General features: G+C 57.0%; 7 protein-coding genes across 7 annotated transcripts; 3 read left to right on the top strand and 4 right to left on the bottom strand.

The window, feature by feature from the left end:
• Window positions 1–2,507: 2,507 nt before the first annotated feature.
• PG998_012925 (uncharacterized protein) lies at window positions 2,508–3,266 on the top strand (the record flags this gene model as incomplete). Its single annotated transcript, XM_066879741.1, has 1 exon — window positions 2,508–3,266. The coding sequence occupies one exon, from the start codon at window positions 2,508–2,510 to the stop codon at window positions 3,264–3,266; it is 759 nt and encodes a 252-aa protein (XP_066726125.1).
• Window positions 3,267–4,333: 1,067 nt separating this feature from the next.
• Window positions 4,334–6,586, bottom strand: PG998_012924 (serine carboxypeptidase S28; the record flags this gene model as incomplete). Its single annotated transcript, XM_066879740.1, has 9 exons — window positions 4,334–4,814; window positions 4,910–5,075; window positions 5,135–5,380; window positions 5,503–5,596; window positions 5,661–5,753; window positions 5,815–5,871; window positions 5,925–6,079; window positions 6,153–6,270; window positions 6,329–6,586. 9 exons carry the CDS (start codon window positions 6,584–6,586, stop codon window positions 4,334–4,336), a joined length of 1,668 nt encoding a protein of 555 aa, XP_066726124.1.
• A 1,343-nt stretch (window positions 6,587–7,929) lies between these two features.
• PG998_012923 (uncharacterized protein) lies at window positions 7,930–8,368 on the top strand (the record flags this gene model as incomplete). Its single annotated transcript, XM_066879739.1, has 3 exons — window positions 7,930–7,960; window positions 8,032–8,156; window positions 8,264–8,368. The coding sequence occupies 3 exons, from the start codon at window positions 7,930–7,932 to the stop codon at window positions 8,366–8,368; spliced, it is 261 nt and encodes an 86-aa protein (XP_066726123.1).
• Window positions 8,369–10,034: 1,666 nt separating this feature from the next.
• Window positions 10,035–11,576, bottom strand: PG998_012922 (amidohydrolase family protein; the record flags this gene model as incomplete). Its single annotated transcript, XM_066879738.1, has 1 exon — window positions 10,035–11,576. One exon carries the CDS (start codon window positions 11,574–11,576, stop codon window positions 10,035–10,037), a length of 1,542 nt encoding a protein of 513 aa, XP_066726122.1.
• A 1,230-nt stretch (window positions 11,577–12,806) lies between these two features.
• Window positions 12,807–17,739, bottom strand: PG998_012921 (uncharacterized protein; the record flags this gene model as incomplete). Its single annotated transcript, XM_066879737.1, has 2 exons — window positions 12,807–14,684; window positions 14,755–17,739. The coding sequence occupies 2 exons, from the start codon at window positions 17,737–17,739 to the stop codon at window positions 12,807–12,809; spliced, it is 4,863 nt and encodes a 1,620-aa protein (XP_066726121.1).
• A 628-nt stretch (window positions 17,740–18,367) lies between these two features.
• PG998_012920 (RNA recognition domain-containing protein) lies at window positions 18,368–19,849 on the top strand (the record flags this gene model as incomplete). The annotated part of the gene is made up of 1 exon (XM_066879736.1): window positions 18,368–19,849. The coding sequence occupies one exon, from the start codon at window positions 18,368–18,370 to the stop codon at window positions 19,847–19,849; it is 1,482 nt and encodes a 493-aa protein (XP_066726120.1).
• Window positions 19,850–23,019: 3,170 nt separating this feature from the next.
• Window positions 23,020–24,820, bottom strand: PG998_012919 (uncharacterized protein; the record flags this gene model as incomplete). The annotated part of the gene is made up of 3 exons (XM_066879735.1): window positions 23,020–24,240; window positions 24,321–24,428; window positions 24,620–24,820. The coding sequence occupies 3 exons, from the start codon at window positions 24,818–24,820 to the stop codon at window positions 23,020–23,022; spliced, it is 1,530 nt and encodes a 509-aa protein (XP_066726119.1).
• Window positions 24,821–26,636: the final 1,816 nt, after the last annotated feature.

The following is a 26,636-nucleotide window of genomic DNA, read 5'->3' as shown; positions in this document are numbered from 1 at the left end:
GGGGCCATGTGACCCAGGGCAGAACTTGGCACTCTCTGCTGCTTGCCATCTACCTTCCTCACAGGGAGATTTTGCTTGGGGGATCAATTGCAGCGCTCGATTATGACGAGGCCTGCACGGTTGTATCACGTGTCGTGATTGCTTTCCCCAGACCGGCCGGCTGGGTACCTGGTGCCACATCGCACACACCTGGATGCACATATGTATATGCTGCAATAGGTCGGCCGGATATGGACTCTTCCCTCTCTTTTCCCTTGGCGGAGGCCGAGGGTCCTTCCTTCACTTCACTGGGCCTTTCCGGCGAGATCAGCAGTACCAGTCAGCGGAGTCCACGAGCACGGCGGGAGGGGCTTGGGAAAAAGCAATAGGAGGTCGGTGTAGAGAGGTAGGTGTAAATGGGCCGGCCGGCTATGCATGCATTTCTCTACGTGAGCGCGCGCTGCCAGCACCTTTTGCTTCCTTTTTCCCCTCTTGGCCGCGCGCGCCCTCCGCGTCCCCCCAGCCAGAACCCGTTTCTTGGATTTGCTGTGATCTCCATGCATGGTGCATGCATGCGGCTGCTGCTGCTGCTGCTGCGCTACCAGCCAATTGGCTAGTGAGCCAGGCGCGCTGTCCGACCTCTCGACTTTTTATGTTATCCGTTGTTCGCTGGCAAAAACCGGTCGACCGGCGGGGGAAGGTGGGTAAAAGAGCATGCGAGTATCAAGCCACACCACGTACGCACCATAACAACAACAACAATAGCAACACATTGCACCTGCCTTTCATTCATTCATTGCCGTCACTACTCAAGGTACTGTCTTGCTGCATATACGATGCTTGGCGGGGCGGGCCAGCTGCGGAACGACGAAGCGGTTGAGTTTGGAAGGATTGCAGCGGCGATGTCTTCGTATCAAAGCAAGCAGGTTTGTAGACTACCTCAAAGCATGCTTATTGAATCCAAAAGATCCTTCCAAACCCTCTTCGCCACCATGGCTTCGCCCTTCTTCATTCTTTCTTGGTTCTCGTACGATGGACCAACACAATCAACGGCGATGACCTACGTGATTGGTGGGTCCGCAATATGCAGCTTCAACTAGCTTACATACATTACATGGCGATTTGTGGCCGGGAGGGGCGCAGGAAGACAGACAGACAGACAGACAGACAGACCCATCCGGCCGACCAGCGATCCATCCATTCCAACCACCCGGTACCTCGGAGGCACATAGTATTTTGGCGCCGATGGGAGGTCTGATTGGGCAGCGGTGAAAGCGGCCGTCGGCATACGTATGCCCTGGGTATGCACGCCGTCGCCGAAAGGGGGCGGCGGCATATGCAGGTCGGAGGTGTGCGACAAACAGTCCAACCCTATATGAGCCGCACGGTTGTACGCCGTTGCTTGGGGAATGTATGTATGGCAGCATGGTGGATTTGATTACATATTCAATGTTGCCATCGTCAAAGTGCGGGTGCCAGGAGTTGGACTAGGGACTGGGGTCAAACGCTGGCGCGTGCGAGCGAAAAAAGCCACATGCAAGCCATGATATAAAGTTGGGCTCCTTCTTGCTCCCTCCCCCCATCCGTCCAGCCGCCACCGCAATCTAAAATCCACCGGCGACGGATATCTGGCACCTGGGCAATCAATCAAGGCGAGAGTAAGTATGTATTCTGCCTTTAGAGAGGACTTGACACTGGCAGGCACTTCTTGGCAACGAAAGGCCGTGCGACGTCGGGAGACGGTGGAGATACGGGGGAGCATGTGGTGCTGGTGGTGGTTGCGGTGGGATTCTTTTTAGTTTGGGCAGCAAGCATGTCCAATGCAGAGGTAATGCAGTCTGCAACCAAAACCATCCGCAGGCAGCGCATATTGTGAGCATATTGGCCTGCCTCTTACGCAATCTACTACTGCAGCCTCCTCCTTCTGCTACTGCACGTAGGAGGAAGAGGAGGCGGTGGAAGGAGGAGGAGGAGGGAGGGGAAAGGAAAGGCCAGCGGCGTACGTTCCTGGCCTGCCTCTCTCCTTCCTTTTCTCAAGTTTAATCTGATATCGAAAAACCGAGTGGCCGGCTCGAGAGCAGCCATCGTCTTGTGTTACGCGCATCATCATCCTGGAGATGCATGTATAAGATCACCTCTGGTACCTAGTTCCCACAAGCGTCCCCGTTCTTCTCAGAAAAGCCCGGCGTGTCAAGTCTGGTCGTGGGCGTTGCCAGAGAAAGAAGTGTGTGGCGTCCGGGTGTCTTACCGCAAGCCAAGCTGTCAGGTGTTTGTCATTCGAGAAGCAAACTTCGACAGCAATCTCCCCGTCCATCTAAGCCGGCCACGCGCGACCAATCTTCTTCTCTTTCTCTCCATCTGTGCTTCCATCATCTTGATTCTCTTCGTCTTCGCCCTATCGTGATATTCGCCCAATAAAGTTGTCCGTTGTGGAGAATCCAGCAAAGAGAGAGACAGGGGCGCAGGAAAGGAGAAGTCGAGAGCAGAAAGAGAAGACGACAAACCTCACGGGCAACGACAACCCGGCAATGACGACAAACCTCACCCTCGGCCTCGAGCTGGCCCTCGGCCTGCTCATCTGCTCCGCCCTGATCGAAGTCGGCCTGATCAGCACGACGCTCGGCTGGCTGCGCAACAGCCCCGCGACGGGCGGCGGCTTCCACTTCTACGACGGCACGACGCCCGACTCGCCGCAGTACACGCTGTCGGCGCGCCCGGCCCACTTCCTCACGGCGCCGACGTACGTGGCCCTCGCCGCGGGCGGCGGCGCCCTGGTGCTGGTCGGCGCGTGCGGCTTCCTGGCCTTCTGGGCGCGCCGCCGCCACCTGCGGCTGTACCAGCGCCACAGCTACCACCTGCGGCGGACGTCGAGCGGCGCGTCGCGCGCGCTGCTCGGCGCCTACGAGGGCTGGGTCGCGCTGCAGGCACCGCTGCTGCTGCTGACGGCGGCGGCGCTCGGCTACGTGTTCGACGTGACGTCGGCGCGGGCGGGGCAGGCGATCCGCGTCGACGCGGCGATGCGGGCGTCCAACGGCTCGCAGGCCTACCCGCTCGACTCGTGGACCCCGCAGAGCTGGTTCCCCGCCGTGCTGGCCCTCGACCTCGTCGAGAGCCGCGGCGACGTCCGCGCCGCCGTCGGCATCATGCGCGGCTGGTTCTGGAACCTGTGTCCGCTGCTCGTGTGCCAGGCCGTCGTCGCCGGCCTCGCCCTGCTCGAGATGGTGCAGTGGCGCCGCGCGCGGCAGACGCGGACCAGCCACGAGATCAAGCGGCTCTCGCGGGTTTGAAACGGGGGAAGGGGAAAAGAATGGTAAAAAGGGGAGAAGAGAAAGGAAACTTGGGGGAACGACTGAGAGAGAAAAAAAGGGAAAAGTGCCGTTTGGGTTGGCGGTTGGCGGCGATGACGACGACGATGAAACAACAAGAACAGCAAAGATTTGCCTGCGTACATACATGCACACTTACATGCGAAATAATACCTGGTTGAGCGGCGATACACCTACCGACCGTCGTTCGTATACAGCATGCAATTAGCCACCTGAGAATGTCGCGCGGGCTTGCGGGAGTTAGACGTGGGAGTCTGGCCTAGGATCAATCGCTATAAAATGTTCGACTTTTACAAGAAGGGATGGGCGCCAAGCTCTGCCTGCTTCGGTCAAAAGGGGTGCGGCCTCAAGGGAGCTAAAGAGCAACAGATCGAGGCCCCCTAGAAGCAGGAAAGAAACCCGGTGCGGAGGTCTGCTATTAATCGTTTCACCGGCGTCAAGGCGCAGGATATAAGCATACCAATAAAAGTTCTTCCCGTTACACCATGCAACCATTTGCGTGCTCTCGCTTTATCGAAAGGCCTTGAGGATCATCGAGGCCATTCGGCGTCTTGGCGCAACTTTCACCAGCGTGTTCAGACATCGCGACTTATGTCGTGGCGACGATGCTTCTTTTTCTTCTGCTTTCATGGACTCTATGCCCCATTCATTTCGTTTGCATCTGAATGAATCTGAGTTCTGCGTTTGCTCAAGGGTGCAGGAAAGTGGGATGATTCGAGATGGGACGAGTTCAGCCTGGCGGAGATTGTAGCAGGCTGAGCCCCTTTCAGCATGTACTACTTACTGCCATCATGATTCGCGATACCAGGCTTGGTAGCAGACAGCGGGAATTCGCCGCGAAGCCTCGCATCCATCACGAACTTCATGGTTTTGAGGAGAAACAGCATTGTATGTATTATCGTGAACCCGTAGACATTACGGTGTCGTGTGTAGATGTCGATGAATGCCGAATAAGATATATACAAAGAACTATTCCACCCACGCCGCCTTCTCACACCACCAGGCAGCCAACATCACCGGCAATCCAGCTAGCTCGTCCATGCATCATGCCTCGCCTTCCCCATGCCGCCCCGCGCCAAGCGCCTCCCCATCTGCTCGCCCTTGTAGAAGTCGGCGACCCACGCCGCGATCTGCTTCACCTCGGCGTCCATGGCGGCGCGGACCGGCTCGTGGACGGCGTTGCGCAGCAGCAGGTCGTTGCAGTGGCGGGAGCCGTCGATGAGGAGGACGGGCGCCTTGGGGGTGCCCCGGAAGGGCCCGCCCGGGCGGAACTCGGACGAGACGCTCGCGGGGCGCCAGGGGTCGTACTGGCCGTTGGACGTCAGCAGGCGCGTCGTGTTGGTGTACAGCCAGCCGCCCGTCTCGAGGTTCAGCCGCTCCGCCGTGTCGCCCCGCGCGCTGCCGTACGTGTACGCGCCCTCGCGCGGGAACCACAGCTCGCACTGGCGCTGGTAGTAGGCCGCGTTGACGAGGCGCGAGAAGACGGTCGGGACTCCCGTGGGGGCGCCGCTGTGGGGGGATTGTTTCACACGGTCAGCGGTTTCGTTCGAAACGGAGGAAATGAATTCAGACCATGAAGCGTCTGGTGGGATGGGATGACGTACGTCTGGTAGTAGAAGAAGGGCTCGTTGCAGGTCATCCAAACCCAGGTTCGGCCCACCGTGTTGGCGGGCGAGTAGTCTTTGAAGGCCTCCATGGAGCCGTCATACGAATTGAAGCACTGCACGTTCATCTTGCCCTTCCAGTCCTTGTAGCCATATTGCTCACAGTCTGGTCAACGGAGTGGTTAGCAATACCGCACCAATGCCTCCAAAAAGGGGGGAACCCACATCCTGGGAGGTACGACGCCTTGAACCACTTGGCAAAGTTGGGCAGCGCATTCTTCACCCCAACCCCCTGTTCGCCGTGTGAATAGCTGGTATTGGTGAAGGCACCCTCGATCGCGTCGCACATCTGGTAGAACTTGGAGTAGCCGGAATCGAACTGGATGCTCTGCCACGCCCAGATGGGAGATGAAATGGCGCTGGCGGCGTCGTCGTCATGCTCCAGCTCGTCAACCCCGAACATCTTCTTGACTGCAGTTCGCCATGTTAGCAATCGGATCTCGCGAAGGTGGTTCTGGGGTTTCCAAGGCGCATAGCGCAGACACAATGTCAATTCCCCAACTTGACCAGGAAAATTGCGCCCATGTACTTACGCTCAGCCTTGTCGTCCGATGAGCCCTGTGTGAAGACCATGTCGACGTAGTCGATGATGGCTGAGTAGTCCGAACTACAGTTCTTGGGCATGCCCTGGGCCGACGTCAGAAACTTTGATCCCAATCATTTGGCTTCGTCAGTGCGGCAGGCTACTTACATCTTGAATCGGCTGGAAGTACTGCCAGTAATCATAGATGGCCTGGAGCGGACCGCTGCTCCCGTGGTATGCCCAGAAAGTACCTGGAGATAACTGCAAATCCAAGGGTTAGTGTCTAGTGGCGCAATCCGGGTTTAAGTGCTGTCCGCCTCACCTTTTCGATCCAGACTGCTAAGGCACCGGGGTAGGAACCACCCGTGAAGACCCAGGGCTGATGGAAGTTAGCAACTGAACCGAGTTCGCCGGCCTTGGATCAACTCGTACCGCTTGCGGCGCATTGGACTTCCCGCTGGGGTCGAAGGGCAGCTTGACGTTTCGCGCGAAGTTGACAAAGTCGGCCACGCTCTGTTCCAACGTCAGGTACTGCAAGTTCTTGGTGGTCTGGTCGTCGAAAGGGCTCGAGTTTCCCCAGTAGCGATCTGTCTCTCCCAGTTTCAGATACCCTTCACATGGTAGGCGACTAGAGTAAGGGGGGAAGGGGCTTGTTCGTACGTTCGACGATGATAACGGCGCCCTCGATGGCTTTGGCGTACATGCCGGTCAAGGCCTTCTCGGTCAGATAGCCCGTGTAGCCGGCGGCAGCGACCTCGCCCGGTGTCATGATGACAACCTGTTGACCGTTAGTTCTGGGATGTCTTCGGCAGATGTCAAGTCTCGTTCAAACATACGGGGGATCCAGGACCCTTCCAATTCGTGGCATTATACCAGAACGACTGGGAGAAAGTCCCGACATCCGGGTTCTTGTGGTCAATGTACTGTGTGAAAGTGCCAGTGCCAGTCCGGACGTCGGCAGCATCCGTGAGAGAGGTTTCCTCGTTGTCGGCCAGCTCGAGAGGTTCCATCTTGGGCGCCGGTGGGAACAAGCCGAGAGCGGCCTGGAACCACGCAGCACCCGTGATCAGGGACACGAATACCGAACTCCTCATCTCGACGACGGGCTTCAGAAGCGGACAAAAGACAACGGCGTCCGACGCGAAGAAAGGTCGAGAACCGGGGAGAGCTGGACCTGCCAGAAAGCCGGGAGGGTGCACGGGGGATTACATAGTTTATAAATTACATACATACTTACATAGCTACAAAAGCGCTCGAGACGACACGGCTCCATGACAGGATCCTGCTGCGGCATGTGCCAGAGTGCTATGGCAGACTAATGCAATCACCTACGCTGAGACTGGGCAACGAACGCAACAACACATCGGGGCGACTGAAATGCGACGATCGGCACGGGGATCGTATCTCCAAAAGTGGCAGCAAAGACCAATCGCCATGCTGGTCGGGTATCTGACCGGGGGACCAAGAGATAACAAGCAGACGGCCGCGATGTCCCGAAAAGGAAGTAAGCAAGATGGCGTGCCAATGGGCGGATTCGTTTGTCCGGAAGTTGAGTTGACGGTTGACCAGTGCCGCAGGAACCGCTAGGCCGCATGTAGAAGGTCCGAGTGGCAGCGAGGTCCCACGACGACGGCTTGCACCCTCTGGCGAGGCGGCAGATGAGCTGGGGCATCTGACGAAAGTGTAAAGAGAAAGAAAGAGGAAGGTCGAGATCTGATAGCGGCATGTAAGCGGTGCATTCGCTGCTAGACGAGTCAAGCATGCCAATGTGTGCAACCGCCGGAGTCAGTAGAAAGTCAGTGGCTAGGTTCCGTGTGTTACCTCCCGTGCATGGAAATCGATAGCTGTTCGCAGACTTCTGCGGCTATCGGCTCGCTCACCCTGTCCAAGTGAGCCTATGTATTTCGACCGATTTTGGTGCAAACTTGCGATAGCAGTCAAGCGGTCGTCAGGTCAGCCATGCGCAAACGGTGTAGTAGCAGTTGCTCAGTGCGTGCTCTCAATAGATTACAATCCCCAAATGACTCGAAACATGATAAAAGAAATGAGAGAATCAGCAGGGATAGTTTGACTTCTGGCTTTGATCAAGCGAGGGATCCTGTTGATGCTGTTGCTCTTGCTCTTGCTGTTGATTGACTGCCAGTTGCCAATGTTGGTTTGGCTGTGAGCCTCCCTCCAGCCACAAATTCGAGGTGGGGCCCAACTTGCAGCCTCAATGAAGCCGGCAACTCATTCCTCCGCCGCCGACCAATTGGATGCCCGGGGAGCTAAGCAAGGGAAGGTGCCTCCAAGCGGATATGCGTGTGTGCGCCATTGAGGTTCAATTGGAGATACCGAGCTTTGAAGCCAGCGCCCGCCCGCCAGCCATTGAACGATTTGACGACACACACACGAGACAATCCTCAGTTTCCCACCACATCTTTCGGACCCAGCGATCATGGCCGGAAGCTCTGCCGAGTCTCTGCCCAGTAAGCCCATGCGCCCAACCAACCAGTGATCCGAATCCCGATGAACTGACAAAGCTGCCACCTACCCACAGAGGCGACCCGCGAGGAGATGCGGGAAGCCAAGCTGCCGATCCAGTACCGCGACGGCTGCGCCAACCTCCTGATTCCGCTGAACCGATGCCGTCAAGATAGCTACTATCTGCCCTGGAAGTGCGGTGTACGTTCCCCAGCTCTCTCTCCCGATCGAAGAACAATGCCAACATGGCCCCCGGAACGACATGGAGGAGGGACCACTTGCTGACATGATCTTATTTTTGACTGCAGGACGAGCGACATAGCTACGAGAAGTGCCAATACGAGGAGTTCAAGAAGCGGGTGGTCAAGATGAACGAGCTCCGGGCGGCCAAGGAGGGTGCGCGAAGCAATTAGACCCCGCAAGCCGCTACGGACAGAGAGGGAATGAAAGAAAGAAAGAGGCGGAGGGAAAAAGACCTTGTACATATAGGCCCGCGAGAACGGAATGGCGAAATAACGACCGCAATTGATACGAATAGAGATCACCCGCTGTGCCCCCGACCTTCTATCTCTGTGTTCTTTACTACGAGCAATTTGGACTTTGCACATATGCGATCCAGGTGGCGAGGCAGAGATGGCAACTTCAGTGAACTGGTCGAGCTTCATGGGCGTGTTACCTCGGGCATCAGAAAGCAAACCTCTGAGCTCTGAAGGAGCCGGGTCCTGCTGAATCATGGGCCACTAGCCTGCGCCAATCCTGCGGGTTTTACGGCGGCAGATGTAGGCCGCCTCTAATGGGCTGAAACCCCGAGAAGGCGGAAGCCGTCGATGGGGGTGAAATCTAAACTATGCGCTTCAGGGGTACGTAAATCCTCTCGAGGCAAAGGAATCAGATCCCTTGGCCCCAAAGTACACGGGAAAGTCGATCTCGAGCTTGCTCTTGAGCCGATTCCGCTACTTCGCGAAACCATGGGTTGCCTATGAGGCCTGGCAGAAAACGTCTGCTGAGAATGACGACAAGCAGTTGGCAGGATACGGCCTTGCCTTTGCGGGCACCCATTCTTGGATGCGGCGATAAAACACGATCTGGAAGCAATGGACATGAACCCCTATACATGCGGTGGCTTTGGGGACAAGGCAATCCGCCAGCCTTGGAAGCGGCTCCACCCTCGGAGATCCTCCTTGGGTTGACTTGCCACCAGAAATTCTTCGGCCGTGACTACTAATACGTATCTAGAGATCTTCTCCCCGAGAGCGGTACGGAATATATATCCCTTGAATTTCGATTCGCTTTGTGCGTTGCCGGACATGTCGCTTGCTCCTATGGATTGCCCTGCCTTTACAGGGAAGTGCGAGTTATTACCTAGCGATGCCTGCTTGAGCAGAATGTACTTGCTAGCCCCCGATTTGACTTGTCACTGATATTCTCGTCCAAGTGGCTATTCGGCAATATCGTGAATGATGATGTAATTGATGCCCGTGAATCTTTCTTCCATCTGGCGCGGTGCCGACAGAGCCGCTTCCAAGGTTCGGATGTTGTCCGACTTCTGTACGATGACTTTCGGGCCATCCGGGAGCCAGTCGCAAATCCGAGTCTTATTCCGATATGGGATTTTTCTGCTGTTCCTCTTTTCCCTTGAGGATCACCACTACTCTCCACAGAGCAAAACAATCTCGGCCAAGAAGTTGGCAACGATGAGGGAAGATCACTGTTAGATAAGTGGTCTCGGAATTTTCCAAAGAACATGACAGAACATTTGGGTCCTGTCAGCTGGAGTGTTCTCGGGAGTCCTCATGCTAGCCCCGGGCCCCCTGCCCCCTGTCAGATTCTACTTTAAATCAAGAACTTCACTGTTACGTTGTGGGGAAGAACAAGCATCTTTGGTTTTATGACAATATTATTATATTTATATTAATTTAGTTCTTACTCAGCCTTCCAATCGTGAATTGTCTGGGTGTGTAATATGTAATCACGGAACAGCCATTTGACGAGAGCAGCAAGCAAGGGTATCTAGCAGCCATAGTGGATGACGCCCCAGAAACCGGTTTTGCAAGCTTGATTCTCCCACCGGGTCCCTCCTTAGTCGAACTTGCGCCCGTATCCGTCGTTAGCGGCCGCGACGGCGCTCTGCCCCGAGTGCTTCATGACGTTGACCTGCTCGGCGCGGACGTAGGGCGCACCGCTCATGAATTTGCCCTCCATGGCGGGGACCGGCAGGTCGCGCCACGTCTGCTGGATGCGGGCGGCGCTTTCGAGCAGGCGGTCCTGGACCTTGGGGTAGTTGGGCGCCGTCAGCTTGCCGTCGCGCTTGGCGAACTTGCCGCCCACCAGCACGTGCTCCAGGTCGCCCGGGTTCGCGTGCAGCACGAGCGCGGCGACGGGGTCGACCCAGCCGAGCAGCGAGGGCGCGCGGCCGTCGTAGACGAGCACGTCGGCGACGGCGCCCGCCGCGATGACGCCGATGTCGTCGCGGCGCAGCGCCTGGCCGCCGGCGCGCGTCGCCATCAGGAAGGCCTGGTTCACCGACATGGGGTCGTTGGGCGGGATGGCGCCCTGCTGCAGCACGTCGAGGTACAGCGCGTAGCGCGCGTGCTGCAGCCAGATGCGCGCCTGCGTCGCCATGTCGGTCGAGTAGGTGAAGAAGGTGTCGACGCCCAGCGCCATCTGGTCCTGCACGCCGTAGCGGATGCTGGGCTCGTGCGTGTGGCCGTAGTGCATCTCGGACTCGGGCGTGTTGGAGACGTACTGGTTGCACGAGTGCAGCAGCTCGGCGTCGCGCTCCGTCATGAAGGAGCCGTGCGAGAAGACGACGGGGATCGTGTCGTTGAGGAACCCGAGGTCGTGCAGCAGCTCGGGGCTGTTGTTGGTCGACCACGGCCCGCCCAGGTAGTGCGCCGTCACGGCCGAGATGTTGAACTCGCGCGCCAGCGCCATGACGTCGCGCGTCTCCTGGCCGTGCGGGTTGGCGTAGAAGGAGTCGTAGGCCATGGCGGGCGTGACGAGGGTGTCCCTGGTGGGCACGTCGTTCAGCAGGCCGCGGAAGTCGGCGATCTGGTCGGGCACGCTGAAGCCGGTGACGTTGTGGAAGGCGTAGGCCCAGAAGACGCGGGCGCCGCTGTCGAGCGAGGCCTGCAGGCCGGCGCGCGACGTCGCGTTGGACCAGGTGTGGTGGGCGTGGTCGAGCGACGTCGTGGTGCCGGCGTTGAGGGCCTCGTAGAGCCCGGCCAGCTGGCCGATGTAGACGTCGTCGGCCGTCAGATGGTCGCCCGCCACGAACTCGCCGAAGCGGTTGAAGTACTCGGCGAGCGACGTGTTGGACGCGATGGTCTTGAAGCCCGTCTGCCAGCCGTGGCGGTGCGTGTCGACGAAGCCGGGCGAGATGATCTTGCCCGTGCAGTCGACGACCTCGGTGGCGTTGTTGTCGTCGCCAGAGGAGGGCACGGCGGCGCCCGACTCGTAGACGCCCGCGATGCGGTCCTCTTCGATCAGCACGGATCCGTTGCGGATCACGTTGAGGGACTGGCTGGCCTGGTCGAAGGCGATGACGGTGCCGCCAGACAGGAGGACCGACGAGGCCTGGGCGGCGGCCACGAAGGTGGAGAGGATAGCAGAGGAGTGCATGGTGGACTGCTTGTCTTGCCTCGGGCTTGTCTTGTTTCTTCGTAACGAGTGGAAGAAAGATCAAGTGTGCTTGGCTGCTGGAGACGAGGCGGCTGCTGCTGCTGCTGGTCAGAGTAGAGAAAGTCGATACGGGCGTCCATCGTCAAGATTATATACATGCACATCTACACATCGACGAGCCCACTACGCCATGGCCACGGCAGAGACTTGGTCATGGCGATATCCATCATCGTCTTCGCGCCACTAGGACTTGGTGCGGCCCTCTTCTTTTTCCTTCTGCGTAACCACCATCGTGCTTCCATCGTACCAGTAGAATAGATGTAGATACTGCCAAGAACTATAGCGAGCTACTATAACTAAGCAAACCCACCAACCATGGCCACTATTCTCCGAGCGACTACCGCCCGCACACCACTCACCACTCACCACCCTACTAGCCGTAAGACCGTAAGTCCGCAAACCCGGTTCCACCACACAACGTCTTTACACACACATACGTCTCTCGGACCTTCGACGCATTGTTCCATTGCGAGAATTCTCTGTTGTTCTCGAGCTTGGGTGTGAAAACACTGCTGCACGCACATCCACATCCGCATGCATGCCACAGGCCATTTCTTCGCCTCCAGACCGCATGATCGCCCGCCACTACCACCATAGCCTCAGGGGGTCGACTCCTATTAACCTTCCGCGCCTCCCTCTCGCATATATGCAGCGGCATCTCGGCAGCGGTGGGGAATCGTCCGCTTTGTCCATCGTGTTATACCACACGATGAGTCTATTTCCAACAGCCCAACTCGATCGTGGTAAGACCGAGAACTGCCGGGCGGGCTCCGTCCCCAAGCGCTGTCTAACTCCCGGAGTGGATAGCACGCACATACCGTCACGTAAAACTATTCCGACCTGGACCCCATCCGCCCGTTCAGACCTCCTTTTCCGCGCAGTCTTCACAGTAAAAGTTGCCTAATGACTTGACATCGAAGCACATGGGTGTTGGCAAAACGGCATGATTATACAGACAACTGGGGACCGTCCGATGTATGGTTACATCAGCACGATCCACTATGCATACAATTAAGGTCGTAGCTAAGCTAAAAGCTTGTTCACAGCTTGTTAAGCGGATATCAAGTCAACACGCGACCTTCACTAGGGGTCCAACGAGTCTTCCGAGTGGCTGAGCTGTTTCCAGCTGTGTATGCCCCCTCAAAGCCCTGCATCTCGCAAAACCGCCGACTAAGCAGCCCTTCGAGTCTTGACGCGATTCTTGTACACAGATGCCGCCGTTCGCGGCTTGGCCACACTTCGAACAGGCTGCGATGAAGAGTAGCCCAACCTCCTTCCGCCGGCGGCTTTCTTGTCGCGACCGTCCGTGCCAGAAAACTTCTTTTCCGGTAGTTTCTTCTGGGCCCATCCAGACCCATCAGGTAAAGCCGTCGGCTCATCCGGGTTCCATGTCTCATCATCCTCGTCATCTACGTGATCCTCAAAGTGTTCCGGCTGGGAGTCGGAAAAATGCTCGTCGTCAGATGAGTCGGAACTTATCTCGACGATCTGAGTTCCGGGCGGAATGGAATGCCGCATAGATGAACTAAGCATTGGGGGAGACTTGCGCTGCTTGATAAAGGGGCTGATGGACTTGGTCTTGCGTTGCACAGGAGGCGGGGAGATGTCGGCACTAGCGCGACCTCGTGATGCTGGGAAACGGCCCTGCGACGACAGCAACATATTGTTCACGTCGGATTCACCTCCGACCATGGACGATGTATCAACAACGGGCTTCGACTGCGGAGCAGTCTGGAAGCTATCGGGAATGATGTTGGAATCCTGGTCGGCGTTTGGCTCTTCCGGTAGCTCTTGAAAGCTGTCAGCGAATTCCTCATTCTCCGAGCTTAAATCCGGTGGTCGTTGAGACTGTCGGTGTGGCTCCTGAGAACCGAACCACTGAGATGATAGTTGTGAGCTTTCCCTAAGTGCGGTGCCCAACGAGGGGATCGAGGAAAACGACTCGTTGGAATCCTCGCCGCGCTCGTCCTTCAATGCATCTGCTGCAGAACTGGCATCTGTGACTGGACTGTAGGTAGGAGGCAAAGGCAAACTAGCTTCTTCTTCAGCAGGCTGTTGCTGATCGCTGATCTCAAAGCGACCTCTCTCGCCTTCTGTGGTATCTCTGAAAGACTCGGATTCGGGGATTTCCGTCGTTGTCGTAGGAAAGTCAGGCTGTCGTCCGCTGTAATCACTGCTGGCGGACGAAGGACGCACGATCACTTTCGGATATGCCGACTGTGGTGTTCCGGTCAAGATGTCTCCATTGGTATCATTGAAATGGGTCGTTGGGACTGAGGATTGCTCGCGTGTGGGCGTAGTAGGTCCACCATCAGGGAGGTCGTGCTCCACACCATCAGAAGAGGGAACAGCCAAGTCCGCAGCGGATTGGCGACTGCCTTGTCTTGGCTCTGGCGATCTTGAGACCCTCTGGCTAGAGCTTGTAATCTGCGAGATGTCAGATAACGGAACGTTGATGAAGCGGTGACCTTGGCCTGGCTGACCGTTGGAAGAATTGGATGGTCCATTCGTCAAGGAATTCTCTTCTTGGGTGGGACGGGGTTCCTCAGCCTCCACGGCTGCCGGTTCGCTGTCCATTCTGGAGTCCATGGTGGTCTCGAACGTAGGGTAGGTCGTCCCGTCATTTGCATCATCCTGATTCCCTGAAGCATCACTGGGATTGACAACTTCATCCGCTGAGTTTCCCATTGTCACATCAGCCTGTCTTTCCCCTAACGGCGACGTTGCCACCATAGAAGTCATTGGATCTTGTCGAACCCTTGGGTCCATCATGGTAGTATAGCCATCCATGACAGAAAAGCTTAGCTTTCGGCGATTGTCTTCGTCAGAGTCGTCATCCTCGTCGTCTGCGTCATCGTCGTCCGGAACCTCGAAGCGACCGTAGATGCGCTTTCCCGTGTGCTCGTCGTATTGCTTCTCGGGGCGTTCCAGATGGCGGTCTCGCTTCGCCAGGATGACTTCAATGGCATCGTCGCCGTGTATTTCAGTGACAAGACCAGTCAGATCCATGACTTGCGGTTGCCAGTTGACGGCCTGGGATAGGATAAACTAAATCACAGAAGTTAGCAAATGCACTATGGTATTGGACACGAGACTGTTTAGGTTAAGATGTACTCACTTGTTTCCACGTGATGACCATGCCAACCTGTGCCTGTCCCGGTTGGAGTTGCCTCAGAACACCCAGATCCTTGGGCAAGGAGGGGAGATCATCCAAATCAGAGTAGTTACCCTCGTCAATCGAGTTTTCAGTTTTGCTGACTTGCTCGGGCTCGACATCGTCGTAGTTGAGTCGCAGGTTCTCGTCTTGGCTGCCGGCTTGGCCCTGGTAACTGTAGTACGAATGCTCCTCCATCTGCACCGACTCGTCATGCTTTCTTTTCTTGCCAGCAAAACTAGTCTCCTCCTCCTGGTCCTGGTCATGGCCAGCCTCGTCGCCACCACGCTTTTTGCCCTTTCGGGACCTATTGCCTCGCTGTTGGGGATCCCATCGCTGCTCAAAGGGGAACGGCGGCTCGCTCAGCTCAACTCCTTCGTACCAACACTCCACAGCTGAGTACTCGATCTTGTCGCGCCAGGTATCCGGGTCTTCTTCCAAAGCTTCCGGGTCCGTGGCTGTATCCTTAGCAAGACTCCCTGCGTTTTCAGCAGCGTTCGTCTCCAGCCGGGCATTTGGCAGTGGCCGCACGTTCTCCATGAGCTTAGCACGGAGTGCGCCCTCATCCTCCTTGGTTTTGGGGTTACGGAGACCGAGGGCGCCAAAGAGCATACGACGGCCCGCACCTAGATCGACACGACGCCTCTTCTGAGCGGACGCTTCCGGATCGGTCTCCTGACTTGTAGGCGTTGCGGCGCTCTTATCGCCGGACTCCCCTACATCAGCAGGCTCGGGCGTTGATCGATCACCACGTCTTCGTTTGTTACTCTTTTGCGAAATCGTGGTGGTATCTTCAGCCTCCTGGCCACCATCCACTTCCAGTTCACCATCGCGGCCAATGACCGCGCCGCCGGAGTTCAGGGCATCGAGTAGTGCTTTCCGCTTGGCTTCGAAGAGCTCCTTTTCCGCATCTTGTTTTGACTTTTGCGAATCGGCTTGAGACGTGGGTTCGGCTTGCTCCGTACCAGCATCCGGACCTTGAGCTTCCATTCTCTTGTTTCTAGCTGCAAGTCGGCGCCGGGCATTACGTTGCTTGGTGGACTGTTTTCCAGAACCTGGTGGCACCTCGAGCTGCTCGGGTGCTATGGGGGTCTGTGACATTTTTGCTGCGCCGGTATTTTGAGCTGGTTGAGCAGTTGTATCACTGCTAGCAAGTGTTTCCTTTCCTGGTGGTGGATTCCCAACACTCTGGCTCTTGGGACGAGAACTTTCTTCCTCTGGCTCTGAATCCGAGCTTGAATCCTCACTGCCGGACTCGGAAGTGGAATCGGCTTCGTTTCCGCCAGAGCCAGGGGCAAAGTCTTCGTCGCTGCTTTCGCTGTCACTGTTCTCATCGTCACTGTCATCATCGCTGCCTTCACCGTTACTTTGCTCGTCACTCTCTTCCTCGCTGCTATCACTAGAATCTTCGTCGGACGAAGAAGTATCGACATCGCTATCCGGTTTTCCAGTCCCCTTTCCACCGGAGGCAGGTTTGACGGTGCGTGTGGCAGAAGCCTCTTCAGGGCCACTGTCACTATCGCTGTCGCTCCCACTATCACTGCTTTCAGACTGGCTGTCACTACTGCTGTCGTCGGAATCGCCACCCGCTGGCTTGGGTCCTGGCTGAGCTCCCGTGCGTGTATTTGAGGTCGGTGCTGTGCTGTCGTTTGGCTCCTCGAACACTATGTGGTTCTTAGCATTGCCTGGCGTAGCGGTTGTCGAGATAGAGCCAGCGGGGAGGCCACGACGGTCGAATTTCTTGACGAAGTCGTCAACTTCATCATCCGCTTCATCATCGTCCGCTTCTTCGTCCTGGTCATCTTCATCGTCTAACTCGGCAGCGGATGATGGGACGCTTGGAGCAACCCGGCCCTTGTCAGACACTTTACTCGAGATGGCATTTTTGGTACTTTCTTTTTGCTTCATGGACTGCTCTCGGGTCCGTTTCTCAAATTCATCGCGGGGAAGAACAGGCTCGGATATTTTTCGGAGAGCCTTGTATGCTAGATGCAGATTGCCGCCGTACTTCTGGAGCATATTGTCGCAAAAGACAGTTATCTTTGGAAATGCCGCATGAAGAAGACCGGGGTCATCCAGAGTGCTCAAATCCTTCCGGTTCGAAGTAGTAGGTTGATCGGGATGTTGATCGTGAGAGTCAGCCTCCTCCTCTTCTTCACGACCAGGCGGAGACGGAGCTTCCTCTTGTGCTGAATCCTGTTGTTCTGACTCCATATCATCATCTTGACCCTCGTCTTGGCCCTCATCTGGACTCTCGTCTTGACTCTCGTCGGCATCATCCTCCTCTTCCAAATCCGACTCTTCATCCATTTGGTCTTCCTCAAAATCAGAGTCGTCGTCATCTTCGTCTTCGTCCCCTAACTCATTGCCAAAGTATTGAGGCTCCGTATTGATAGTAACGCGCTTAGCGCCAGTGGGGTTTTCCTCGCCATTTGTCAAGAGCAGCATTGGTTCATCTTGTTCTGGCCCCTCGAGGTCACTGTGCTCGTCGTCGTCAGGACCCTCTTCTATTGCCACTCGTCGTCGCTTGCGGGGTGGAATATCGAGCGAGGGTCGGCCCCTGGGCGTCTTCAGAAGTGGCCGTCCGAAAGGGATACCGTCGACCAGATGCTTTCCATCCTGCGAGACCTGGTGGCGACCAGAGATTCGACGCTGCTTCAGGTCGTTGGTCAAAAGGGGCCGTATTCGCACTTGATCGCCCTCCTTCAGGACGGAGCGCACGGGCTGGAAATGAAGACACTCGAAATTGGATCCATCGGGTCCCGTGAGCTCGACGGCGTAGTCCTCCAAGCCCCAGTCGCTGCTTTCGAGGGGGATGATGTCGTTGACCTGCTCGAGCAGCTTGGAAACCGTGGGGGTTTCCTCAAGGGAAACGGGCCAGACGACCTTGGCCTCGGGAAGGCCGTTGCGGCGGACGGCCAAGTTGAGGCGTATGTGTGTTTGCGACATTATGAGGTAAGGAGGGACAGAAAATCGAGGTACACAAAACAAGCTGCGCAAGTCGGATTTTGGTGGCGATGCAAGCAATGATGAAATGACTGAAACAGAATGGGTATCTGGAAATAAAAAAGGAATACCAAGTACAAGACTGTTGCGCTATGCCCAGCGCATTTTGTACACCTCCAGGACCTGGTTGATCGTCGTGAAGGATAGTCCAGGTTGTAGGAAGTTGGGATGTTCGGTTTGACGTTGGACGTACTTGGTAGAGAGCGCGACTGGTTCACGCGTTGGAGGCTGAATGCGACGGAAGGAAAAGAAAAGTTTGGTGGGGTTCTGAACCATGTGGGGGTACATTGGAGCATTGAAGGTGCTAAAGCAAAAAGCTAGAGCTCCAAAGAGCTTCGGTTCCAGGGGACCAACCAGCCAACGATGTCATTCAGGCCACACCCTCCCACCGACTTGGAATGTTTCCTCGACACCAACTTCCAGCCACCAGCCAAGCACCAGCCGAGCACCATCATCTCACGATATCTACATCGTCTTCTCACATGGAAAAAACTACCGGCGGACCCCCCAGATTGAACCAGAAGTACGGCTTATCGAAATCTAGGTACTTCACAACAACGCAATCGACATCATGTCGGTCCTATTGGAGACCAGCCTGGGCGATATCGTCATCGACCTACTCGTAGACTATGCCCCGAAAGAGTGCGAAAACTTCCTCAAACTGAGCAAAATCAAATATTACAACTTCTCCCCCGTCCATTCCGTCCAACAGGACTTTTCTTTCCAGACCGGCGATCCGCTGGGCCCGACAGCGCCTTCTTCCGATGGCGGCTCGTCCATCTGGGGGGTCCTCGGCGGCGCCGCCAAGAAGACATTCACCGCGACCCTGCACCCGAAGCTGAAGCACGCCGAGCGCGGCACCGTCTCCATGGCCACGACGCCGCACCCGACCAACCCCGAGGTGCGCCTGGCCGGCAGCCAGTTCATCGTGACCCTGGGCGACCACACCGACTACCTCGACGGCCGCGCCTCGGTCTTCGCCAAGGTCGTCGAGGGCTTCGACGTCCTCGAGAAGATCAACGCCGCCATCACCGACAAGGAGGGCCACCCCCTGGTCGACATCCGCATCAAGCACACCGTGGTGCTCGACGACCCGTACCCCGACCCGTCCGGCCTGCGCGCGCCCAGCGCCTCGCCCCCGCCGTCCAAGGCCCAGCTCGCCACGGTGCGCATCGCCGACGACGCCGACCTGACCGAGGAGGTCGACGAGGAGGCGGCCGAGAAGAAGCGGCGCGAGGCCGAGGCGCGCGCCCAGGCCCTCACCCTCGAGATGATGGGCGACCTGCCGTTCGCCGAGGTCAAGCCGCCCGAGAACATCCTGTTCGTGTGCAAGCTGAACCCGGTCACGACGGACGCCGACCTCGAGCTCATCTTCAGCCGGTTCGGCACGATCCTGTCGTGCGAGGTGATCCGTGACAAGAAGACGGGCGACAGCCTGCAGTACGCCTTCATCGAGTACGAGGACAAGTCGGCGGCCGAGGCCGCCTACGCCAAGATGCAGAGCGTGCTGATCGACGACCGGCGCATCCACGTCGACTTCAGCCAGAGCGTGAGCAAGCTCAGCGAGGTCTGGCGCTCGGGCGAGAACGCCAAGCGGCAGCGGACGGGCGGCCACGGGGGCGGCTGGGGCGGCGTCGAGGGCTTGGAGAAGTGGCGGAAGTACCGCCACGAGGACCGCAGGGCCGACCGCAACGACAAGTACGGGCTGGTGTACGGCGACGAGGAGATGCGCGGCAGGCACGCGAGGCAGGGCGACCGCCCCGAACGGGACGACAAGGACGCCGGCGGCGAAGGCAGCAGCCGCGCCGACGATGACCGACCCAGGCGACAGGATGGCGGACGGGGAAGAGGCGGGATGCCTGACTCGAGGAGGCGGAGTCGCAGCAGGAGCCCAAGAGGAGGAGGAAGTTATCGCCGAGATGGAGGTGGAGATAGGGGTCACGGTCGGCGGGATGATGGTCAGCGCCGGCGGGATGACCGTTACGATGGGAAAGACCGCAGAGATCGACCAAGAGACAGGGGCTCGAGCTACAACGATTACCGGAGGCGATGATTTCCAGAATGGGGAACTTTCAACCCCCATTTTTGGATGGAAATCCGCGAAGTGGCATGGATGAATCATCAGGACCTGCATCAACTTTTCTGGACGGCTGCATTTTCAATGTTGTGGTCGAGGGACTGCGATCCCGCGCTACAATTTACGGAAGTGAGGCAGCAAGCGAAATGGGATTGCAATCTCACCTTGGGCTCTTCATATAGAGATCCTATCGTTCAAGCACACGTTTGCTAGGCCCGGTAGACCTTACGCATAGCTTGCATGATCTGCTTACGTCTCAGCATATCAGTTTCGCTGATAGAGAGCTTTTGCAGGTTTTCGAGGCCACGTTCCCACGCTCATACTCATAACGTCCGAAAAGAGAGAGAGAGAGAGAGAGAGAGAAAGTCATAACGGGTGCTGCAATAGTAGCTGAGCAAGTAGGTACTATCTTTCTCGAAACCAACATGCCGACTTTTACTCCAGCCTCCATAGGCCACCTGGCATTGTAGTGATGCATTGATCAAGCTCGAGTAGGAGCCCGGGAGGTCAGTCATCCCTTGTAAGTGGTGGGTCAAGCCCACAGCTATCCCATCGATGGATGGGGTGCAAAAGCGCAAGGCAGGCAGCTCGGAAGACAATGGTGTTGTTAAGCAACCACAATAGAATTGGTGGTTGGTGGTTGATGGTGTGTACATACTTCAGTAGTAGTCTTTTGACATTTACATAAACCGGTTCCGTTTGACCTTTCCCACCCCTTTAGCAATGCTCGTGCCACCAGATGCAATTTTTTCGAGGCTCGTCTTTCCCTTTGCGGTCAATGGTATCTCTTGAATCAAGCTGGCGCAGCAGCGGTGATAATGATGATGGTGCTTTTGGAGAAAACAAAAAAAAAGTGAAAACCTCCATCCAGTCTTGCTTGACCTGTCCTGCAGCCAGGTCAAAAAGAGAGAAGAAAAATAGAACAATTCCCGAAACAGCGTACAGACAAAAGGATTCCGTAATGCACTAGTAGTAACAGAAACACCCCGAAGGATGGAAGGCAGCAAGGAGGAAGAAGAAGAAGAACGAGCTATTACATCCATTCCCCCGAGTACTGACTGTATCCGCGATCACCTTCTTCGCTTTTTCACCCGCGCACCCTCCCTCTCTCTACCCAAGCTATGCTCCGGTCTGCGAAACCAGAGTAGTTGCTCTCTTCCCCGCGACCCAACCCGACGAAAAAAAAGTCTAATAATAACCCAATGCAGTGCAGTAAATGTGAGAGAGGCATTCCAAAATGACGAACCGAAGCAGTAAAACAAAAAAGCGTCCAGCGGAAGTGAAGGGCGCGTGTAACCAGAACGCGCACCACTCACTCGCTCTCCCGGGTAAAATGGTTGAGCCGGTCGGAACTGTCGTTTTGTATGATGTGACGTGTAAGTTGTCTCAAGGTAGCAAGCAGTAGGTCAGATCGGTCTTCGTCGGGGATTACGCGAGCGACTTCGAAAACAACAGCAACAAATAAGACGTAATCCAAGATAATAATAAGTAATCAAAAAAAAAATTGAAACTCGATAGACGGACAGACGGACATGCAAAAATAAAGAAGAAGAAGAAGAAGATAAGAGCCCCTCCCCTGCCGGCCAAGCTAGCACAGCGGCCGGCCGGATATGCACAGAACGCAAAGGCAAAGCAAGCCCCGCCACGCGGATCCGGGATCCTCTGACAGATCATGGGCCAGGGATCAGGGGTCCCTTGTTTGATGATGATGCTGTTGCCATCTTCGAAAGAGTGAGGAGAAAAGTGAGCAAGATGGGGAGAATATGATAGATGAGGGGGAGAAGGCCTGGTGAGGAGAAAGAGAGGTGCGCCACGTGTGACACCGTCGGGACGGGACCTCCCCTCTCGAGGGGCGGGACGAGTCCTAGGCCGCATATGCTGTGGGTTCCAGGTACGACCTCTCATCCGTTGGCGAGGGCCAGGGCCAGAACGAAACACGAGAGAGAAAGAGAAAGAGCATGTATTATGCATAACGGTCTTTTTTTCTCTTTTTTTAGAACACGAGGGTTGGCTGCGTGAGTGCATATCAAAGCTGAGAAGTGACAGCGGCAGGAAAAGGGGGCGCAGTCGGTGAGTGGGTTGGGTCGGAAGGTGAAGACAAGACCGGAGAAGGAGGGAGAGAGCCGTTTCGGAATAGATTACGCCTCTCTGCTCCCGACAAGCGCCACGGGGCAAAACAAGACAGCTGTCATGGGCATGTGGCTCCTCGTCGCCCGGTGTGCGTGGGTTGGGGCGACAGGGGGGGCGACAGCCAGGCACACACACACACACACACACACACACACCGACCAGGAAAACGTCGAGGCGAGATAATGGCGATGACGTTGCGTGCGAATGGGGCCCACCCCAAGGTGAAGAAGGGGCGGCTCGTATGAAGGACGAGAATGTTGGGCGGGCGTCGGGACAATCAGATCATCTAATCAGAAAACCAAGCCGTGTCGTCCTCAATGCTGCTTGCTTGCTGTACGCCTGCTGTTGTATTGCGCTGCTGTGCTGCACAATGTCGTGTTCGTGTTTCCTCTTGTATGTGTGTGTACCGGTCGTGTATGTAATGTCGTGCCGTGCGCCGCTAATGAAGCGTTGACAGCCGGTGATGCCCAGGGGGGCGTCAAGCTTCGGGACAATGATAGGGAATCTCGAGGCTTCCTCACTGGCGCACCGCACCCGCGGGGTGGCAAAGACGATGATGATGATGTCGATGATAGATGACAAGCCCACAGTCTGTACCTGACAGCGACGTGGGGAAGGACGGGAAGTTTTTCTCCAAAAGCGCCACCACCCCAAGGGGTTGCACAGCAGCATGCCGTTCATGACGGGCTTATCAGCGGGCCCCGACTCGGCACGTATGTAGATACACAAGCACAGCATTCAAGCCCAAGCTCGTAAAACAAGGGCCCATCCCCCCTTTTTTTGTTGTCGGACTAGGGGGTTGCTATCCGGTCGGTTGTATGTGTTGTCGTTGTCACGGTTAGGGGAAAGGAAAGGGGTTGTTGGTTGGGGCGAAATGAATGGTTGGGGAGGAAAAGGGATACACAAACACACAGACTCTCTCTCTCTCTCTTTCTTTCTCGGCGAATAGCACGAACTGGACCGGACTCCAAAGCCCTCCTGGCCTATCCAGGCCCATCCTGTCGTGTCCCCCCTCCCTAATGCCCTCGCAAGTGGTGTCTCCCGCTGCGCCCGCTAGACGTCGCACCAGCCCCTGTCGTAGTCCCGTCGGCCCCGACGTCGTACTCCTCTGCCTGCTGCTGCTGCTGCTGCGAGCGATGCGAAGCGTAATGCTGATGGTGGTGATGACTAAGATCGTGGTGACTAGTCCCTTGGTCGTGAGCGTGAGCGTGGGCGTGGGCGTGGGCGCTGCTGCTGCTGCTGCTGGGCGCCATGTTGGGGTGCGCGTAGACGCCCGCGTGGGGGTGGTTGGCGTGCGACACGGGCACGTAGTCGTGCCCGTTCGCCAGCGGTCCCCCGCCGCCCCCGGGCTGCGAGCTGCCGCGCCGCGACGCCGCCGACGCGTCCGTGTGCACGTAGCTGTCCGCCGCGCCCCCGTACTCGCCCGCCGCCGCGTAGTGGCCCGCCGCCGCCGAGCGCGAGGTTCCGCCGCCCGTGCCGTACGACGCGGGCGAGTCGAAGTCGCTATAGGCGCCGCCGCCACCACCACCCTCGGCCGCCGCCGTTTTGCCCGAGGCGTACGGAGACCCGGGCCCCCCTGCCGCCGCCGCTGCGGGCAGCCCGTCGGCGGCGCGGTACGCCGACAGCGAGGACGACGAGCTGGACAGCGTGCGGTGCGGGTTCGGCAGGCGTTCCGAGGCCGCCGCGCCGCCGCTGCTGCTGTGGCTGTTCTGGCTGCTGCTGGGCAGCGACGCCGCCATGCTCGACAGCGAGAAGTTGGGCAGCTCGCTGCTGCTGCTGTTGACGGCGGCCGCGGGGCGGTGGACGAGGCTCCCGTAGGGGTAGGTCGACGCCGCGGCGGCCTCGGCCGGGTCCACGTAGACGGACGCCGCCGCGGCTTTGCTGGACGAGGAGGACGTGTTGTAGCGGTACAGCTGCTCGACGGGGTCGCCCTGGCCGAGGGTGGTGGGGTAGCCCGGGTACCCGCCCAGCCCGTAATCGGCGGCCGAGACGCCGTCGTCCGGGTACGCGCCGCCGGCGCCCGTCCAGGTCGAGTAGTAGGCGCCGCCGGCCTTGCCGCTGGTCGCGTACCCGGGATACGCGTTCTGCCGGTAGGCGTCCGCGCTCATGACGGCGCCGTACGTCGACAGGGGTGACAGCGCGCCGCCGCTCGAGCGAGCGTGGTAGGCGCGGGCCGTCTCGACGTTGTAGCCGTAGTCGGCGCTCCCGTCTCTCAGGTGCGTCTCGGTGGAGGAGACCTTCTCGTCGTGGGAAAAGTTAGTCGGTTTGGGGCCGCAGAGGAGGGGGGCATGGGACAAATAGGCAGAAAATAGCATACCCTTAGGAAGAGGCAAGGCTCATGACCGGCGTTCTTACAGTTGGAACATGGTCCGCCGTTTCCTGGATCGCCACTACACCGGATCTTGCGCTTTCGACATCGACCGCACTGTTTGGGGAAAGTACACGGTCAGTTATTGTTGTAATAGTTGATGACCCCTTTCTGAGTTGCATGCCTAGATGTGACTGAGGTTCAAGCGTCTCTCTGGGCCGTGACCGAGAAAGAGGTATGAGTCAGGGGTAAGAAGGGAAAAGGAGAATATGCTATTGTTGATGATGTTGTCATTGTCCCAAACTTACCGCCACGGCGATCCTCTTGCGCGGAGCGTCGTCGGAATCTCGCTCGACCATGGTCTTGGAGAAGCGCGTGTCGTGATGGGAGGAAGGGAGATGGTGGTGCGAGTAGCGCCTGTCAAGGTAGCCAAGGGGATACGGCGGGCAGGCACGGCTGTATCGACGGCTCGTTTCACTGGACGTGCTGTAGCATGCCGGAGTGACCATGGTGGGTGAGTGAAATAAAAAGAAGAGGAAATCTCCCTCTTCTTCTATCTTTTTCTTTGGATCTCCCTTTTTAATTTCTCTCACTTACTCTCTCTCTCTCTCTCTCTCTCTCTGGGTAGTAGCTGTTGTCTTCCGTAACGAGAGGCCCACACCTGGGATCAGGGTGCGGTGCTGCCAAAAAGTGGGTGAGTAAGGTGATATAGATTGTGTAAGGAAGAGAAGAGGGAGGCAGACAGAAAAAAGGGGGCGGATGAGTGAGTAAGCGAGTAGTATGGGTCGCTCTCTGCAGGAATTGAGAGACAAGAGCGTCACAGACTAGAAGAACTGGGATAAAAATAAAATTTGGTAATAACAATAACGCAGGAAAGGACAATGTAGCCGCCGGTGCTTGTGTTATGCTGATGCCCGTCGTCACCGGGGCTGAGGTCGTTCCTAATCTGGGGCCACAGAGCGAGCGAGCGAGTGAAAGATGGAGGCCAGAGGTGGGAGAGTAGACCAGACGAGTCAGGCAGTATGGTGCTGTTCTTGCGCAAAGGGCCGAAGCAGCAGCGGCGGCAGCAGGGGGTGGCGTGCGTGTTGGACTGGGTTGATGTTTGACACACATACATATGGGTATGTTCGGCAAGTAGCCCTGAACTTGGGTCAGCATGGGATCAGTGTTCAAGCTCTCTTTGGCCAGATTGCCCTCTTCATGTAAGACTCGAATGTTTCATCAAGAGGTGCCGGTCAGACTTGGAGAGGGGCAACGATGGAGCAAGTTTGCAGAAGCGCGGTTGAAGTTTCCTCTAATGGGATGGCGCACGGGGAGGGGATTGGATTGAAGAGGGAAAATAGGATAGGTGAGGACTGGTGGTTTGGGAAAGGGAAGATGGACGAGGCTACAAGTTCCATACCTCCATGTTATACGTGGTGTCACTCGGGGAAACGGATGGGGAGCCATAGCGAGAGAGGCAAAGACCGAAACCGAAAAACTGTATGAGAGAGTCGTCAAACTCCATGGAAGCAGCTGCGTTTGCAGACCAGAACCCATCAGGCCATAGTAGTTAGTCTCTCTCTCTCTATGTAACTCGCACCAGCCAATTTTTCGTAATGATGTACTAGGATAACGATTCACAACATGCGTACCCAGTCAGTCAGTCATCCATCAAGTTGTACTTGTTGCAATGATTGACAGGCCAGACTGGAGGGTACACCAGCTCGTCGGATAGCGGCATGGGCTGTGTACTCTCCTTACCCTTACTTGCATGAGACCCACCCCGTAGCCATGTGCCAGAGATTGGTGTATCCCCCCTTAGCGTACTTGTCAAATGTCTCGAAGAACGAATCTGGATCTCACGGGGGAAGCGGGGGAGGGGGAGGGGATGGGACGCTGGGCGGCGGCAGAGCTACAGTACGTGAAAGTGCAAAAATGGGGGCGCCAGGGGTGGGTGGTTGCCAGCCGGGGGAGTGGACGCGGCTGTTGACCATCCCAGCCGCAGATCCCCAGAATAGCCGTTCTGGGATTGACCAGCCTCCTTCGCGGTTCGTCGTGAGATTAGCGAAGAGGGCGAGAGCCGGGTGAGCTGATCCGGTCTCACAACACATATACACGCCGGGGGCGGTCCAATGACAGCTGGCGCCGTCACCCTAGCCAAGCGTCACCTGCCAGGTACAAGTCGATATGCAGGGTTATTATAGTGTATGTACCGTACCTCGTGCGGTTGAGACAAGAGAGACCCTTGGGGTGAAGGAGAGAGAGAGCGATGTACATAGGTAGAAGATGAGATGAGAAGGAGGAGAGGGGAGGCAGGAAATCGTACGTAATCTCGTGTAACAT

Source organism: Apiospora kogelbergensis (assembly GCF_038363985.1).
Source record: "Apiospora kogelbergensis strain CBS 113332 chromosome Unknown utg000008l_segment0_segment0, whole genome shotgun sequence".
NCBI classification, from domain to species: Eukaryota; Fungi; Ascomycota; class Sordariomycetes; order Amphisphaeriales; family Apiosporaceae; genus Apiospora; species Apiospora kogelbergensis.
The sequence above is the reverse complement of the archived record's forward strand: the minus strand, read 5'-3'. Positions and strand labels throughout refer to the sequence as shown.